We start from the raw sequence: 17975 nt of genomic DNA, 5'->3' as shown, positions 1-17975 counted from the left end.
ATTCAGTGAGCATTTGCAAGAGGTTCTGCTTCTTTGGGACAAAACTGTTGATTAAATGCTTTTGGCATAGCTTTCAAGTGTGTGAGCATTTTGTGGGCTTGGCTGTTTAAATAGCTACCCTGCAAGTTTGGAATTTGCACTTGGGAGTTAGCTTTCTTTCAGATTCAGGGAGATCAAATAGATGTATGTAGTGGCACTGTTTTTTGTAGTGAAAAGTGCAACTGAAAGGCTGCACTACATCTATTTGAAAAGTGCAACTAAAAGGCTGAAACATGTATTTTGAAGCTGAAATGGATTATGTGGTTACCATTGTTGTGTTTGGAGAATTTATTTATTTATTAACAAATAAATGAAAGCATATATCAATACTTGAGGTTTTAAATTTTTTTTTGTTCTTACTAGCTACCAACATAACTTAGATGTCTGCAGCTTGGTTTTGAAATGCCTTGCATTACATGCATGCATGGTGATCAAGCTGTTTCCTCTTCTCTGTGCAAGTCTTTTTTTTGTTTGTTTGGTTTTTTGTTTGTTTGGTTTAAAGAACAACCTTTTAGTTCTTCTGTATCATAGCATAATCTGAGCGCTCTCTAAAGGCGTTGGGCAACTAGTGATTGGGAAAAGTAGCTGGAAGGCTTCCTCTGTTTCTTATATTGAGTCCAATCTGAGTTTATTCACTGCTAGAGTAAATCTAGTCCCAGAGCCAGAAAGCCCTTGTCTCCTGTTGGGACTTTTTAATTGCAGGGGACTCACTGGTTTGCACATTTCCCTGACGCACGTGTGGCAGCACTTACAGAAAAGCAGCATTCGCTGAGAAGAAACGCAGCAGCAGAGGGCTCAAATGATAGCCTTTTCTAACTGATTTGACAACACACGTTCTTATAGGACATCTTGTTCAGTTTCCTTCTGAGCATCTAGGTAGCGTTATAGAATGATAGACATCGTCTTGTCAGTGGGACTGTCATTGTTAGGTGAATCGCTGCTCGCTCCCTTCTAGTGTTTCCTATACCATCTTGGGGTACTTATATTGGCATACCAAGCAACTAGCTGACAGGACTAGTAAAAGTACTTGCAAGTAAAAGACATTCTCTCTCTCTCTCTCTCCCCCTACCATGTCTTTTTTTCTTCTTTTCTTTTTTTTTTTTTTTTTTTTTTCCTCCTGGAGATCAGTATCTTTTGGAGCCTGTCTTAGGATATAACAGCATCTAAACTGACAGGCTGTAAAAACTCTTTTTTGCTGGAGGAAAAAGTGCTTTGTATAGGAAGCAGCAAATAGAAGCAGCTGAATAAAGAAAGAATTCTTACAATTCAGAAAAGCATGAGCATCTGCTGGAAGGAAAATAATTCAGTACTTGTTAATTCTTTTATTTATATTTCCTTCCATTGCTAGGAGCTGAATTTTATTTGCTTTTAAATAGTCAGTATACCCTTCTCTGGATTGATAAGGACTGTTATCACTAGTAGTCCCGTGTAATGCTGAAAAAAATCTTTTTTTTTTTTTTCTTGGTTTTCTCCCCCCCCCCCCAGATGTGAATTTACATAGTAAAGACTTTATTGTGAAAGTATTTTCCTTTTCTTTATTTTCTCATTCTCTTCCTGCTGTCCCTGCCCTCTCCTAGATTACTGTTCACCATATATACTTGATTAGCTTATATGACTTTGCCTAGTATTCCTGGTGCCTTTATAAATGGATTAAAGACTCACCGTTGTCTGGCAAAGATGTTTCGAGGCCTTGGCACAAATATTCTTGTATGCCACCTAGAAGGAAGGTGGAGTCTTAGTGCGCTATATGTCTTAGGAGACTTGAAATAAGAGAAGTCTCTATTTGAGTGATGCCAGAAAATCAAACACTGCAAAGATTTAGCCACATATGTTTGCATAACTGTCGCATATTTTGAATTTCCAGTCCTATCACACTATCCCTGTGCCTTTATAACAAAAAAAAAGTTAGTAATTTCTTCCAAAGAATGCATCTCTGCTGTCTCATTAGCTGATACCAGTACTTCTTAAAAACACTGGCAACACCTAGTAGGTTGTTAGCAGAGAAGAACAGTATTTTTGACAGCTTCTGTCATAATGCTTGTGGAAACTTTTTTTTTTTTTTTTTGGTAAGTTAGCTCTCATGCAGATGTCAGGAACCAGATGAACAAATCCACCTGCTTGCTTGGAAATCTGCCACTGAATTTCCAATTTGCTTTTTTTCTGAAGCCTAGACTCAGGAATGCTTTCTCAACTTTCTGGCATAACCTTCTGTCTCTTCTTTGGAAACCTTTGAAACTTCTATATATTATCAGACTGCCTTTAAATTAGGAGACTTCTGCATCGGAGCAAGTAGTAAGTAGTTGGAATATTTGCTTCCTGTCGCTTGAGGCCTTCAGTTTCTGCTTGAGATAGGAGATTACAGGGCAGGTAGCATAGCAAAATCACTTTTTCCACATTTGGTGTGGTACTCATTCAGGCCTCAGCCTCGTGTAGTAATGCAAGGGAAATTGCAGAGCTTTCTGGCAGGTTTTGAACGTCACAAGACTGTTACTGTAGTACTTGATTGTGCTAATGAAACGTCCTCTTCTTGCTAATTGGTCAGCATGGGGCAACTTGTTGCACGTTGTCTTCTGTCACTTTCTCCTTAATCCCTGGTCTGCATGTCTCCTATTCCTTTCTTGTCAAGGTGTCTTCCTCCAATGACACCAGTCTCTGTTACAAAACTGGCTAAGCTGATTATAGTCATTGTGACTTCTGTATTTATTTTTCTGTAAGTTTGAGTTGTTTGTATGCTGAACTTTTTGTTGATGAGAGTAATTTTGTCATATTCAGGTCATCTTGTCAATACAGTCTATAATTTTCTAAGGCAATTACCATAGAAACCCAAAAGTCCCAGCTGGCAACTAGTCAGCAACTAGCATTTTGTCTTGAAGTATTAGGATAGTGCTTAACTCAAAGCATGTTCATATTAATTGGCTCTCTGCTAATGAAATGGTGTATAAAGGAGTTCATCCACAGAAGGATTTTAAGGGTTTGGTATGCTAGTAGGCCATTATTATCTTGAGCTGAGAGACAAGCTTATATGAAAGAAGTGTTGTTGAAAAGTATTGTATATGTTACATTTGCCAAATACCAGACAAACAAAAATTGCTTGATGTGCATTAGAGTAATTTAAGTCAAAATTACCCTTGTTCTTTCTTTTGTATGGGAAGCTGCTTCTTACAAAGAATCAATGTCTCATAATTCATACATACATGTTGGGAGCTTTTTACTCTGGAATGAGCCACTCTTCTTAAGAATGTCATCTATTTAGTAGTGTTTTGTAGTTCTGATAAAGTCTTTGGATTTGTACCCTTCCCCCCATCCTCACAGGTGCCTGGACAAGTCTGCCTCAGTGGTTTTCTATCTCATATGGGTTCCTTCAAAAGCTTGAAAGGAAGTTAGCTGTAGAGAACAGGAAGTGCAACTGTAAGCCTTTGAAACGGCAATTACATAGAGAATCTGGTTTATGTTTACCTAAAGCTGTTTTGTGTGTGTGCGTGTGTGGGGGGGATTATTCAGTTAAAACAGAAATTGATTTAATGCATGTACAAAAGAAAGTAGTAGCTAAAAATTTCTGTTTGAATATACACAGCAAAAGTTACTTTTTTGGAATGCAAATTTTTGAGTGTTGTATTCACTGAAAAGCAGTGCAGTTTTCTGAGTATTCTGTGCTGAGGATTTTTAAGCACATGTATTCACTAGTATTTTGGACCAGTTGTAATAAAAGATCTGCATAGAAAGAGGGGTTGCTAGGTGAAGTTATTTAATGTAACTTCGTATTTAATAGTTATTTGGCTGGGGAGTGGGGGGGGGGTGCTCCCTTACTTTTGATGTTGCTCTGTGACATCCTAACAAACTCTGAGAAGCATAAACTTTGAAAATCCTTACTCCAAATAATTTTTTAAAAATTATTAGGCTTAGGTCACTTAACTTTTAAGTGCTAGCTAAAATGCATAAAATTGTACCCCAGCTTTGAAGAAAAATTAAAACCATTGATTCTGACTTTCATTTTAAGCTTATTGAAATACAGTAAGTCTGCGTGCGGCACCTGAAAGCCAGACAGATGCTCTTGCTCAGTTGTGCCTGATATTGCAATTCATGGAATAGTAGACAGGCCCTGCCTGAAAAGGTTGAGATGTGACATGCATAGAAAATAAAGAAAAGGGGTAATGATTAACTTGCAAGTATAGTGAGCTATGTTACGATAACTAAAAGCATGTTGTTTAAAAAAAGAAAAACTGCAAAGAGCATGTTTACATAGAAAGGGATAAGCTAACTGGAAGGCTAAGGAAAGGGAGAGAGGACACTGAAGGACATAATAGACATACAGAGTTTGAAGAAGTACAAGGGAAAAGGGTTAGCGCAGTACCAACAGTGAGAATGAGATGGCGAAAAGTCTGTCCAGCCAGCAGAAATACTCTGAGGTTGTGTCAACATGGCTGTGTCGGACAGACGTGATCTCCTGTTGTCTTGTACTCGGAGCTCAGCAGATAGTGGGCAGCCTCTGGCCGAGACTGGGAACACTAGGCTGGGCTGGGCCCAGGCCTGGGCAGCGAGCGGCTGGCAGACCTTTCACTGCTCTGTTCAGCCATGCCGCTGCAGAGCTGCAGCTGCATGTTCTTCCTTCTGCCACTACTTCTGCCTGCTGGAAGCAGCGCTGGCAGCCTTCTCTTTGCAGGTTTTCCTTAAAAGCCACCTGAATCTAAGCCTGGGCTGGGTGGGGGGTGGCTCTTTGTACAGTCCTGCCACCAGAGGAGTGCGGCTGTGTGGGGAGTGGCGGGGGGGGAAGGCAGGGAGTAGCCTGCAGGGCTGCTTTTGTTGGCTCCAGGAGTCTGGGACAGGGCGGTTCTGCTGCAACCACTTCTGATTTCTATACGCTTAGCAGATTGTTCACGTTAGCAGAAACTCGCCCATTTTGAGCCACGTGTGGGTGCAAGATGCAGCTACCTCTCACAGCCCACTACAGGAGGAGTTCCTGTCAACCTTCTTGTGTTTGTTTTGTGTTTTTGCAGGTTGTGGGCTGCTCATTGCAGAAAGATACAGCTGAAAAAGGGTTAGCATCTTTCCATTCAATTTATGTCCTGAACTTTTAAGATCCTACTATTGTTTTTTTTCTTTTTTGTTTTGTGGGGTTTTTTGTTTTGCATTTTTTTTCCTTTTTTTTTAATGTTAGGCCATTATATACATTCCATGGGGAGCTAGAGATCATGGGGGATTAAAAAGAAAAAAGTTTGTTCTTATTACAGATACAGAAAGGACAGAAGATCCTGTTTGGTTTATGTAACTGTTTGGAAGATCTCTATAACTCAATAAAAAGGGAAGGAGGCTGAATTTATAATCTTTTCAGGACGGCCTCATTGAAGCACAAATACAAGCAGTACTAATAGTATGAGCTGCAGTAATAAGCAGCATTTCTTTTTTTGAAAACAGTTTACTTTAGAGGTAGTTATCTGAAAATTCATTGAGAATGGCTGGGACTCTTAGCAACATGAATAATTGATGATTTTTTTCTCTCTTCCCCCTTTTGGTTGCTGATTGGTAACTTGGCATTTTTACAAATACATGCAAACCTGGACAAGCTCAGGAGTGTTTATAGCAAATGTAATTTATACAGCACCAGATTCTCCTAGCTGCTCTACAGATAAAGCTCTAGACTACCCTGATAGTCCCTCCTTGCCTGCAAGATTTTAGACTTGTCTATATTGGAAAATTGACTTGGAAAAAGCACAGTGGTATAATGCCCAGGTATTATTTTGCCAGTGTGTCTGTTTGAGAGTTGACTGTTGTTCCAGAATAAAAATGATTTGGGGTATTTGAAGCAAATTTACTTGGAATAATCACTGTTATTCCAGAATGTTGCTCACACAGGAAATTATACCATTGTAGTTTCATAGTTCAGTTTTCCACAGTAGACAGCTTTCAGCTCTGAATGCTCTAAGCAGATGAGTAATGGGAAGAATGAAGTGCATTAGGAAGCAAGCAACTAATGCTGACAAACACCTGATTACTGTTACAATTCTGGTTTGGTGTCCTGTTTTGTTTTTTCTACTGATTGTAGGTTTGGGTTTTTTTGTTGTTTGCTTTTGGGTTTTTTGTTTGCGAGTTAAGGGACTAAAAGGGTATTTCTACTTTAAAGAGTGAAGGGAACTGCATTTTGTTTATTTGCCCCTTTCAACTTTACAAAATATTGCTATTTTTATTCAGATGGGTCATCTAATCATGTTTACAACTATCAGCCATGTGATCATCCACGTCAGCCTTGTGACAGCTCATGCCCGTGTGTGATTGCTCAAAATTTCTGTGAGAAGTTTTGTCAGTGCAGCTCAGAATGTAAGTAACAATTTTAAAAGCTATCTGTAACTTTTTTCATGGTTCTGTTTCTCAACGTGTAAATTGATGCTAGCTGTCTGTCCCTATTGCAAACATTTTTAAGAGCAGTAAATGGTGTGAGAAGGGTGTGCATGTTCTGTTCAAGCTGGCTCTTAAGATTCTTTTTTGACTTTGTTTAATGGTTGGTTAAGACTTAGAATTGAGAGAGACTGTAGGCAATTCAGGACAGTCAAGAATGTACAGTACTTCAAATGTCCTACCCAGAGACTCAGTGGTTATATTTTTTTTAATATTCTGATCAGCTATAATCTGTATTGTCTTAACTTTACCATGCACATTTTTCATATTATTTTCCTTTTTGTTTTCCATGTATTCTTTTGTAGGCCAAAACAGGTTTCCTGGATGTCGTTGTAAAGCACAATGCAACACTAAGCAGTGTCCATGTTACCTAGCTGTACGTGAATGTGATCCTGATCTCTGTTTAACGTGTGGAGCAGCTGACCACTGGGACAGCAAAAATGTTTCTTGCAAGAACTGCAGTATTCAGAGAGGATCCAAAAAAGTATGTAGTTATACACATGCATGTCTGTTGTCTTAATTCTGAGGTGTTTTCATGCCAGAGAATGGAATTTGTTTGACTTCATGTTGTCAACCAGAAAAAGTAATTGAAAAGAGGAGGTAGTTTTTTTACTTGTGTATCGTTCTCAGTTACATACTGCTGTTAAGCTCTCTGTATGTTTCCTCATCTGCCAATACCAAGTTGGTGTTTTCTATGTAATATTACAGTGGAGTATCTGTTGTTTCCCCATTCAGGCTTTGCTTGTAATTTGCAGAATAGGCTGTTGATTTGAAAAGATAGCTCATAAGTCTTTCCCTAGATCAGCCTCAAGGAGGCTTGGCTCGGAGACTAGATATTGGCTTGATTTATTTATTGCTTCAATAGTTGATGCTGAAGGATAGACTTGTATATAGGTCTGCCAAAGATGTCTGAAAAGCTAACTTAGTTCTCTGCTGAAAAATTTCTTTGTTCTGCTCCCAAACATCTTCCCACAGACCAGTCAGTCTAAAATTTAAAACTAGTCAATATTAGGCTCTTGTCAGCAAACTTCTGTAGTTTGAAGTCCTTAGTGTATACAAAGTTGTTTTTTCATATATGCAACACCTTCATTTCAACGTTAAACTTTAAATTTGTAGTTTTTCAGGTAATTCATATGGTTTTCTTTCATGTACAACTTGTGATCCGTGTGCTTTAATTTTAGTGTGCATTTGATGGTTAGATGAATCGTTGTCCTGTCTGTCTTAAAGCCCCAGCATATGTTTCACTGAAGTGGTACATTCAAAAAAAAAAAAAAAAAAAAAAATCTAAGCCAGGCATGACTAGAGCTTTTCCTGGGGTTTTTTTGTTTTTTTTTTTGGTTTTTTTTTTTTTTTGTTGTTCTTCCATAGCACTTGCTATTGGCACCTTCAGATGTGGCAGGCTGGGGAATTTTCATCAAAGATCCTGTACAGAAGAATGAATTCATTTCTGAATACTGTGGTGAGGTAAGGAAGGACAATACTATGTATAATCTTAACTAGTAAAGCTGTGTGTTGGCTAGATATCAAGAGACTGTCTGTAACTTGGTATCATTCTTCAGATGCGTGTGTTCAGCAAGTGCTGTCAAAGGCTCCAGACTCAGGAGCTAGATGATTTAAATGTCACAAAAAAAATTGACACAGGTTCTTGTGAGAATGAGAGGCTGGAGTGTTGGTTGAAGCTCAAGATTTAATTGTAGTTCAGGCATGCCTGGAACATTGCAAAATCATTTAATGTACTGCTAAAATTGAGTAGGTCTTTTTCTCTAAATGGTATTTCACACTAATAAGACAACCTTGAATCAGTTACGTGGTCTTGATTTTGAGATGCTTGTAATTTTTGCTTTCCCACTGCTCTGAAAGAACAACGAATTTATGCTAAGAGCAAACCATGGCTGTTTGATAGGCCCAAAATACTTGATGAAAAATGTATTTTGAGAATATTTTTAATGCCAGAGAATGGAAAAAATAAGGCTTTTCTTTCAGAATGGCTCATTTTGTGACCTGAAGCCACTATGGTTACAAAAGAAAAGAGATGGTCACTTAGTAGTACTGTTTCTTTCAGATTATTTCTCAGGATGAGGCAGACAGAAGAGGAAAAGTATATGACAAGTACATGTGCAGCTTTCTGTTTAACTTGAATAATGGTATGTATGTACTAGTCACAATGCTTGCAACAAAAATAAAATATGTACACAATTTCCTTCATCTCTGTTCTTTGCAGGTAGCAGGTAACACTGAGAAATCTTTTTTTGTGCACATCTTTTCTCGGTAACTTAAGGACTCCTAACATCGATAGCTAACTCTGTGGGTGGGTTTATTTCCCCATCACCACCACCTCTGCAATGTACCTTCCTGAAATGCAAATCAACTAGACAGTAGCAATGGAGCCTGTTACACAAGCCAACTACACAAGATGACTTGAGTGGAAGTGGAATTTCATGGAGTAAAATTACATACAAGCATCAGTAAGATAGCCTGAAGAAAAAAGTCTTACTAGTTACTGTTTGTAGTCATTTTACTATGACTTTAAATTAGCAGTAAAATATGGAGATAATTTGGTGAGGGAAGAAAAAAAGTCTTGGGAAACAGGTGTGTGTGGCTGCTGCAATTTGAAGAAAGAGAGAAAAATACTGTGCTGTCACGCATGAAGTACTACTTTTAAAAAATAGGGGTTTTTTTGTTTTTTTTAAAAAACTGCTTTCTGTAGATGTTGACTTCATATATTTCATGCTTGTACTTATGAGATAAAGGTAAAGAAGCCTCAAATCAGAAACTAATTTAGGTCACTGTGGCAGGAGATGAATGAGGAATGCATAGCATGGGGCAAGTGGAAGCTTTTGGGTTTTGCAGAACAATAAAGCTATTGTATGATGATGTGCCAACTCTTCCATGTGGGAAGTTGAGCAGTTATCTTTCCAGCTGCTAAAATCCAAGCACACTGCATATAAAAACAAATAAATAAAATTTAAAAAGATGAGAGACAAAAATCTGGTGGTAGGTGACCATCCTTTGTTTTCTTCCTAGATTTTGTGGTTGATGCAACACGCAAGGGCAACAAAATTAGATTTGCAAACCATTCAGTAAATCCAAATTGCTATGCAAAAGGTAAGTTTCAAACATAATTTAACTTGTTTTAGTCTAACAATATATGAAATGTTGTAGGATACTAATTTAGAATACACATCTACCTATTTGTGTTAACGTATGTTTGTGTTTCTTCTTAACAGTTATGATGGTTAATGGTGATCACAGAATAGGTATATTTGCTAAGAGAGCCATTCAGACTGGTGAAGAGCTGTTCTTTGACTACAGGTTGGTAGCTGGTATTTTGTACTTCTTCCCTGTCCCACACTGGATTACAAGTATTTTGGGCCAGCTCAAAATTAATTCCTGTGTTTGCCTCCTGTCCAGACTTCAGGTCTCAGCAGCTGAGGGGCAATGCCCTTGCCTCTTAAAGCCAGCTATCATAAGACTGCTGTTTCAAGTTTACAAGGCTCTTTGCCAGCCACTTTGCTAAAGTCAGTTTGTATTGAGAAATGTTCTTATTTATGGTGACAGCCTTCCCCTGGTTCCCACTATTAATGGGTAAAGGACTCTATTTTGGTTGAGTCCCATAAGTAGCATCATGGTTTGTCTCTTCCATCCTTCAGAAAGGGTTAGAAATACTCTTGCTCTATTGAATAAGTACTTGCTAAGATTGTTCTGTTCATACTTTCTTTTAAAATTGTCTCAATTCAAGAAAAACTTAAGGCTCTCTAATGACAAAGTACAGTTTAAGGCCACCTTGAGAACTGGTTTTAGCTTCCACTAGCTAAAACAAACAAGATTGACCACTGTGAAATCAAAGAGGAAAGTAAGTGGAATTTACTTACCCTCATGTTTGTTCAGCCTCTTCAAAAAAGCAATTTCTTAAGTGTTTGCCATTATTCTATATCTGCATGGTTACATAAGGGCTAGAGCCCCTAGCTGTTGCAGAAACTGCGGGAAAGCTAGGTACAAGAGTATTCCAGGTTGTGCTGTTACGTCAGAACAATGAAGCTGAACCATTCAGTGTTACTGTGTTTTTTGTTTCTTTTCCCCCAGATATAGCCAAGCTGATGCCCTTAAATATGTGGGCATTGAAAGAGAAATGGAAATCCCTTGACACCAGCTACCTCTTCTTTTAAACAAACAGCTGCCTTATCTTCAGGAATTTCTAGTACTGTGGGCAATTTTAGAAAAATAAAATGATGCAATTTGAAATTCTGAATTTGCAAAGTACTGTAACAGTAATTTATAGTAACAAATTTAAAAAACAACTTTTTATTGCCTTCTCACCAGCTGCAAAGTGTTTTGTACCTATGAACTTTTGCAATAATGTGGTGTGGTACATTTTTCAACCTTGAAAATAAAGGATACTTGAACTTCTTCATTTTTACTGGAACTGGGCTGAAATTCTATATTAGCCAGTTGAGGAAACAGGTTGAAGAGTTACTTTCAACTTCTGAACAAAGGCAGCACCCTACTTAGCTAGTTCTTTTTCTGTTATTTCAGGTCATAGTTGAGATGAATGTAAAGAAATGAACAGTGCAAGGGAAAGCTGTCAGATATCTATGGGAACTTGAAAATATAACACTAAAGTAAAATAGCGATCCTCAGTTTTTCAGGAAGCCCTGGGACTGAATTCAGGTTCTCTAAAATGTTTTGCTGTTTCAAAGCTTCTTTGCTCCTACGGTAACCTGTTGTTACAACAGCGACTGCCCTTAATGTGTGGGTTTTTTTTTTTTTCTTTCTACTTGCTGCCAATTATCCTTAGTCCTAAACAGGGTCCAGTAGCAGTGGATACATTGGGGCAGGGGGGAACAGGTCTATAAGAAATTGTCATCAGAGCTGCTCCTGCCAGTAGTCTCTAGAAAAAGAGGGGCAGTAGCTGTGATGCTTTTTATGGCAAACAAGTCTTTCAAGACAAGTTTTAAGATGCATCTTTAATCTAGCTGTGCAAGGCTTGCTTCTGTATTCACATTAAGTTAGTGACAACCCAGGTGCCCAAGCAGTTGGTTTAAATCTCTCTGCTCAGTTCAATCAATGTGGAAGTTTACTGAAGAGAACACACTTGTTTTGCTTTTGTAAGGGAATAAGGTGGTACTCTAAACTGCCATCTACAACTGTGGCTTTTCTGAAGGTGCAAACCAAAAGAATGCAACAGTAGTTGCACATATCTTTCCTTTTCCCCTTTGTATCAACCACCCTAAGACCATTTATGTTGCACCTCCTTGTTGCTTACAGATAAACAAATTAAGGTCTTGCTCATGGGTATTGACTACTCTTTCTTATTGCAAAATTTTGTAATATGTTTTATTCCAAAATCATTGAGTGCAGTTAATGGGCAGTTTGGGTCTTGTACAGAAGCTCAGCAAAGGCTTACTTCTGACAAACACTACAGCAAAACAGTTACTTGTTGTTTTCCTCTCTGGGGGGAGAAATAATATTGCAAAAACCAACTGCAAGAAATTGTCTCTAATGATTGTAGAGCATTACATGTATACCTCCTACCCCACTCTTCCTCACTGTGAAGGCTTTTAACTAGTTAAACTTTTTGAGCAAAGCATCAAAGCAGTGCACTCGGGTATTACTCACTCCTAAGAGCAGGCAGTCAGGCAGCCCTCGCAGGTATGGCAGCAATCTGCTAGAATACCTTCTTGCCTTTCTATGATGTACTTACTGCTTGGTGTCCTGAAGAACTAGGAATTCATGTTCTCATCTTATTTGTGCTCTTGAGGGCCCTCCCTCCTCTCCCTGCCCCAATTAATAGGGTGGCAACATGCACAGTTCAACCAGACAGTTAGTCTCCTATACCAGAAGTCAAAACTAATCTTCCCACTGCTTGGGTAAAGCATGCCTTTTAAAAATAAATAAAGATAGCTGTAAGACAAAGCATAGAAAAACTATACAGAGCAATGGTGCTTTACCAGTGATGTGTGTTAGGCTGCCCAACTAGGCTTTCAGAGACAGCTCTAACCTGGCAAGTTATTTCTGGCTTTCCACATGATGGGATCATAATTCAAAAAAGAAAGTCAGCCCAAGCTACGTTCTTTGCTTCAATTTTTGGAAAGCACTTAGTGAAGTCCCAGCTTGAATGATGGAGCACTACTAGAACTGCTTCTAAGTTTTCCTTTCTTTATAATCATCCATTTTTGTAGGTCCCACAAAACAAGTAGAACTGTAGCCATTAAAAGTTAATTTTCCTCACAAAAATACAGTATCAACACAAATCCTGGGCCCCTTTTCTTCTTGCCACAACACACAATGAACAAGTTACCATTTCTATGGTCTTTTCAACATCAAGAACAGAAGAGGATACTTAGCAAAACTGAGACCTGTAAGGATGGTAGCCTTTTGCAGACAGTTAACATCCGGAAGCTAATACTCACTTCACCTGTGTATAATAAACACACAACACTGAGAAGAACAGAATGAAGCCTGATCAATTTGCATGTAGTAACACTCAAAAATGTTTTATTCCGAGGGAAGGTTGCATTCAATGGAAACTGGGAATTATTCTTCAGGAACATAGTCAACTTTCTCTTCTATTCAGACAAGGGAACAGCCTAAGCTTCTTATTAACTTGGGGCAGCATTTAAGTGCAATGCATTTTATATCTGTTTAGTATCAAAAAAAAAAAGCTTCTGATTTCAAGTGATCAGGTATTGCCATACATATTTTAAGTATTTTCTATTCTGCATATTTGTTGAGATCAGCACAACTTTCTTCTCTTTCCAAAACACAAACATTTCCTCTTAAAAAGAAACAACATGCACATTTGATTAGAGATGAAAACTGATTTCTTAAAACAACAAAATGTGCTTTAAATCACTGGAAAACAGTGGAAACGAGGAAAAGCAAAACAAATTTTTATAGCTTTCATAACCATTATACCTTTTATTTACATTTAGAAAGGTAAGTAGTGAAACTTAAAACAATAAAACCAAATGCAACTTGTACAGAAATCTTTTAATTTTTTTTTTTATTTATCACACATTAAAAAATGAAACACACTATACAAATGGTTTTTCATAGCAGATTACACATGGGTCCATTCAGACTCGCTCTCAAAGTGCTGCCAACATTTAAGTGCTGCCTGTGATGACAGCTGTTTATCATATAGCCAATGTATTGATTTAAATGCAGTAGCATGCAACCCTTAAAGGAGAAGGGTTTGATTCCTTTCTGTTCTTAAATTAGGTTAAATGGCATTGGTGTCCGTATTTACATACTTGAAATGTATCAATCCTGAGCAGTTCTGATGTAAATCTGAGACTGGCTGATGGGAGTCCTGGTCTCAGTTATTAAAAAGGGAGGTCCAAATGGCAGCAGGGTGGCTGCTATGAAGTTCAGTTGCTTTCATTCTTTCCATCACATACCTATTTGCCGAGTGTCACACAGTCAGATAATTGCTAATAAAAATGTTAAGCCAAGTAACTGTAGGTGTCCTTCTCACCATCAACACGTTCCAAGTACTCCTTCTCAATCAGAATGTCGATGCACTTCTGTAGGAGGAAACAAAAAGGTAAGTGGTGGGACACTGCAGCAGAAACACCATTTCTGTGGTGGCTACAAGGTTTTAACAGTATTGGCTGTTGAATTTCACACTAAGTAGAAGACAGGAGTAGGTAAAGGGCACAAACCACAGCAATTCGCTTTCCTGTTACTGAGCGCAACCAGGCAGAGGACTTCACTAATCCACTAAATTGAATTACAGTTACTTGATACCAATCCAGCATAGTGACTGGGAGATCAACTGACCATCAGTATGCTGAGCAGCTTCCAGTAAGGTGGCAAACAATTAAACCAAGATGCAGAGTGCTTATTGTAATGTTACAAAATACAGGGACTGCAGTAACTAGTACGCAGTTAAGTCGTGAAATACAGAGCATCAGTGCCAACTACTCTCCACTGCTTGTTGCTCCATGCTATCCCCTCAGTCACACAACTATTTGAGGGGCTCTAAACAAATCTGAAGAAGGAACCAGAATTAAATATTATCTTTTTTTCCCCCATCCTTATTTTATCTACAGTTATCCTACAGTCTTATCTGTAGTTATCCTACAACAGTTCCCTGATCTGTTGTAGTAAGCCAGCCTGTAAGCAGTGGTACTGGCACAACTGGGAGAACAGCACAAGCATAGAAACAAGTAAGCATGGGGCAGGGGCTGCTTTAAGCTGGCATTGCTGCTGCTGAAAGAGGCACCTGAGCTACTATTTTACCATTGCAAACAAAAGCAAACATGCACATTAGCGTTTGAGAAATGGTGGGAGAAATACAGTATTTTTTGTTGAAGTATTCCCTACTTGTTTAGGGCTATGAAAATTTGTCCCAACTCATCTCATATCCTTAGTTGTCCTTTTTAATTTGGAAACACATATTTAACACTCTCCTCTTCCCTCTCCCCAACCCCGCCCCACTCTGACACAGATTCGGACTGCTGTTTTCACATACCTTAATTACTGGAACTCGTGGTTTGAACCGGGAGGAGAGCTGTGTTAGCACTTCCCCAAGCAGTTGCTGGTGTTTTAGAACTTTCCTCATTTTCATGATTCTCACAATAGCAGCCTAAACAGCAAAGTCAGAAAGATGTGCTTAGGAGCATACAGTTTGTCCTTCTGGATCAAGTCACTTTACTTCCCCAGCAGATCACGTCTGCTAACGCAGAAGCATCATCACAACAGGCCTGAGCAGCAGATGGATTTGCATGCCTGCAAATGACAACTATTCAGGCAGACCATAGGAGCTCAGTATTCTGTATGCCGCATACGCTCATTGCAAGTGTTTGAGACATGAATTTAGAACCACCCTGCTTAAGGTCAGTAATAACAACGGTACAATAACACCAACATAAAAATGCTTATATAACAGAAAGTCTTATTCATGTATTTAACCTTAACATTTCATTTTCTTAGTAACAAATTTTACTTCCTTTCTCTGCCCCATTTGTGTCTCAAGTGGATTCCTAATGAAATGATAAAACATCATCTTCAAGATATTTTTAACATATCCATCTATCTAGATATTATCTATGCATCTAGTCATGTATCTAGATATTACTGGTTTTCTTCCAAGATCAGTATCTGGTGAGGGTATGCATCTCTGCAAGGCAAACACTCATCGGCATGTTGTTAAAACAATGCGAAGAACAACAGTATCCTTTCATGCCTTTTTACATTTTCTCTTACAGACTCTACCAGCCTTTAAGAGTATTGTAAATACATTGTTAGCTCAAATTTGATTATGCACTGGAACAGCACATTGTCTTTTAATTAAAAATAAGAAAACCCAGTCTTCATTAAACAATTTCAAAGTTACAATTGTAGGTGCACGGTGTGCAGATATCCTGCAATCCAAATCACCTGAATCAGTAGTTTCCTATCTTCCTCTATATTTTTGTGTGTAGTTTCCTGCTCCTGCTTCTGTTCAGTCTTCATTGGCACATTGATGTTTACCCTTAACTTTTTGCTGCAAAAAAAAAAAAAAAAAGGCAAATAATTAGTCTGCTTTCAAAAAAAAAAAAAAATTACATGAAAACCCCCACTGAAACAGCAATCTTTTTAGTTCTTATACTTTAAAAGCTACCAAAAAAATACCCTTAAAAAAAAAAATTAAGATGCTCCTGAAGAGAAGGAAAAGAAAAAACCCAAACCTCAAACTGCCTCAGTTAGGATATAGGAGCCTAAATTACCATTTTCAAGAGTGCCATACCCTTACTTTCAGCAGGTATTTAAATAGAAGTCAAAAGGACTTAAGCCTAAAGATTACTTTTAAACAAAATCGGACTTTGGCATGTTGGCAGATTTAACAATCTTATTCAAGTTAAAAGCCAGCAGAGCTCAAACGTTTGCCAGGGCCCCCACCGTGGTGGGGCAGTACATGACGACAGGCCACTGCTCTCAAGACAAGATGCTGGGTTACAGGCAGGGAAGAAACCATCCCAGCAGAGCACTGTGAGCACGTGGCAGCACCCAGCCTATCCGCCGCACTCGGAGCCCGGCCAGTGAGAGGTGAGCCATTATTTATTTAGCAGTCTCATAAATAGTGATTTGGGAACCAGCGTTCTAGGACAGTGCAGCAACACTGAGGCGTTTCCCTTATTACGCTACGTAACCAGCTGCAAATTCTTAAAAGATCACAAATAGATCTATAATTACTGGTCAAGGAAGGAAGAGATTAGCAGATAGAGAGTGAGGTCCAGGGGAAAAAAAAAGTTGCACTTTGAGATACGATCTCAAAAAATACTGAATTCATCACTGCATTTATCTCTACACTTTAATAAGCATGATAAAAAAACGCTACCACAGTAGTGCGCACAGCTTAAAAACAGATGAATGTTGAAAATAGCACTGGCTAAGTTGGTAATAAAAACTATGGAAAATTGTGCTGATTATTTCAGTTTCCAAGGCACTTCACCCTCTGAAGGTCTAAAATGCACCCGCTCATCTTTATCAGGTTATCTGTAGTGGATGACCACTTAAAACTTCAGCCTTTGCTGATCGCTGTACGTTACAGTAACCTTATAAAATATAATGTATTTTGCTGAGCACATGTAAATCATGTGCTTTGGCAAAAATGGGCACAGTAATATAATATTTATGCAGACATGAATCAAGGAACAAAATGGAGATGCAAAAACATATTCAGGCCTCGAGAGACTTTATGACAAATAGCTGAAATCTTCCCCATCCCCCTACTAGCCAACTGCCTCCTCTAAAGCAGGTATATTAGATCCACATTTGAATTTGCACTTGAACCCTGATGCTTTCACCTCACATATATTAGAGTATACGCAAATTTTGAAAGCAGAGAGGCACAATGCTGCCAATTATACATAAGTAATGTATGCTGCTGAAGTTTTTCCTTACTTTTTATAACCAAGATAGAGTTTTATTAAGGTATCGGGTTTCAACTCCACCTCGTCAACATTTGCATTTTCATCTTCCAAAACCTGCAGGAAATAAATTAAATAAATAAGCATTAAGACATTTTGCTGAATGATAAGCAGATCATAAAAAAGCAAAAGCACTTACAAGTAATTTTGATTTCAACAGTATCTGTAGAACTTGTGCCAAGATATCCTGCAAAGTTACAGAAAAAATATTATCAGTGCAGACACAGCACCTTACTCTCAAACTTAAAATGCTTACAATGCAAGATACTGCATTTAATCCACATTTCATTTTTCACAATTTCGAATCATGTTCTTAAACATCTACAGAAAATTACAGTAAAAAGGATACACAGATTTAGACTAAGAACCCAAGACCGCAGAACACAGAATCACAGGATAGCTGGGGTTGGCAGGGAGCTCTGGAGGTCTGCTGGTCCAGCCCCCCTGGTCAAGCCAAGGTCAAGGGACCTCCCTCTCCAGGATGGAGACTCCGCAGCCTCTCTGGGCTGTAAGATGGGGCTGGGAAACAGTAAATACATCATTCACACAGGACACATTCCTGTTGCAGTTGATCAAATGCTGTCAAATTCTTCAGAAAGACTGATCTCAAAGAACAGATCTTTCCGATTA

General features: G+C 38.5%; 2 protein-coding genes across 12 annotated transcripts in view; one reads left to right on the top strand and one right to left on the bottom strand.

The window, feature by feature from the left end:
- Nucleotides 1-10840, top strand: part of EZH2 (enhancer of zeste 2 polycomb repressive complex 2 subunit) — a 53274-nt gene extending 42434 nt beyond the window's left edge. For all 10 annotated transcript variants that reach the window (XM_026123576.2, XM_064506646.1, XM_064506644.1 and 7 more), the window contains 8 exons: nucleotides 5034-5074; nucleotides 6226-6351; nucleotides 6735-6913; nucleotides 7798-7893; nucleotides 8492-8573; nucleotides 9454-9534; nucleotides 9657-9741; nucleotides 10513-10840. In XM_026123576.2, the coding sequence (XP_025979361.1) occupies nucleotides 5034-5074; nucleotides 6226-6351; nucleotides 6735-6913; nucleotides 7798-7893; nucleotides 8492-8573; nucleotides 9454-9534; nucleotides 9657-9741; nucleotides 10513-10573 (751 nt within the window). In that variant the 3' untranslated portion in view covers nucleotides 10574-10840. The remainder of the gene's footprint in view (nucleotides 1-5033; nucleotides 5075-6225; nucleotides 6352-6734; nucleotides 6914-7797; nucleotides 7894-8491; nucleotides 8574-9453; nucleotides 9535-9656; nucleotides 9742-10512) is intronic.
- Nucleotides 10841-13400: 2560 nt separating this feature from the next.
- CUL1 (cullin 1) overlaps nucleotides 13401-17975 on the bottom strand; it is a 53282-nt gene continuing 48707 nt past the window's right edge. For both annotated transcript variants that reach the window (XM_064506647.1, XM_064506648.1), the window contains 5 exons: nucleotides 17485-17532; nucleotides 17320-17402; nucleotides 15814-15919; nucleotides 14906-15019; nucleotides 13401-13955 (listed from right to left, as the gene is read on the bottom strand). In XM_064506647.1, coding sequence (XP_064362717.1) covers nucleotides 13875-13955; nucleotides 14906-15019; nucleotides 15814-15919; nucleotides 17320-17402; nucleotides 17485-17532 — 432 coding nt within the window. In that variant the 3' untranslated portion in view covers nucleotides 13401-13874. The remainder of the gene's footprint in view (nucleotides 13956-14905; nucleotides 15020-15813; nucleotides 15920-17319; nucleotides 17403-17484; nucleotides 17533-17975) is intronic.

Source organism: Dromaius novaehollandiae, chromosome 2 (assembly GCF_036370855.1).
Source record: "Dromaius novaehollandiae isolate bDroNov1 chromosome 2, bDroNov1.hap1, whole genome shotgun sequence".
In the NCBI taxonomy this organism is placed as follows: Eukaryota; Metazoa; Chordata; class Aves; order Casuariiformes; family Dromaiidae; genus Dromaius; species Dromaius novaehollandiae.
The sequence above is the reverse complement of the archived record's forward strand: the minus strand, read 5'-3'. Positions and strand labels throughout refer to the sequence as shown.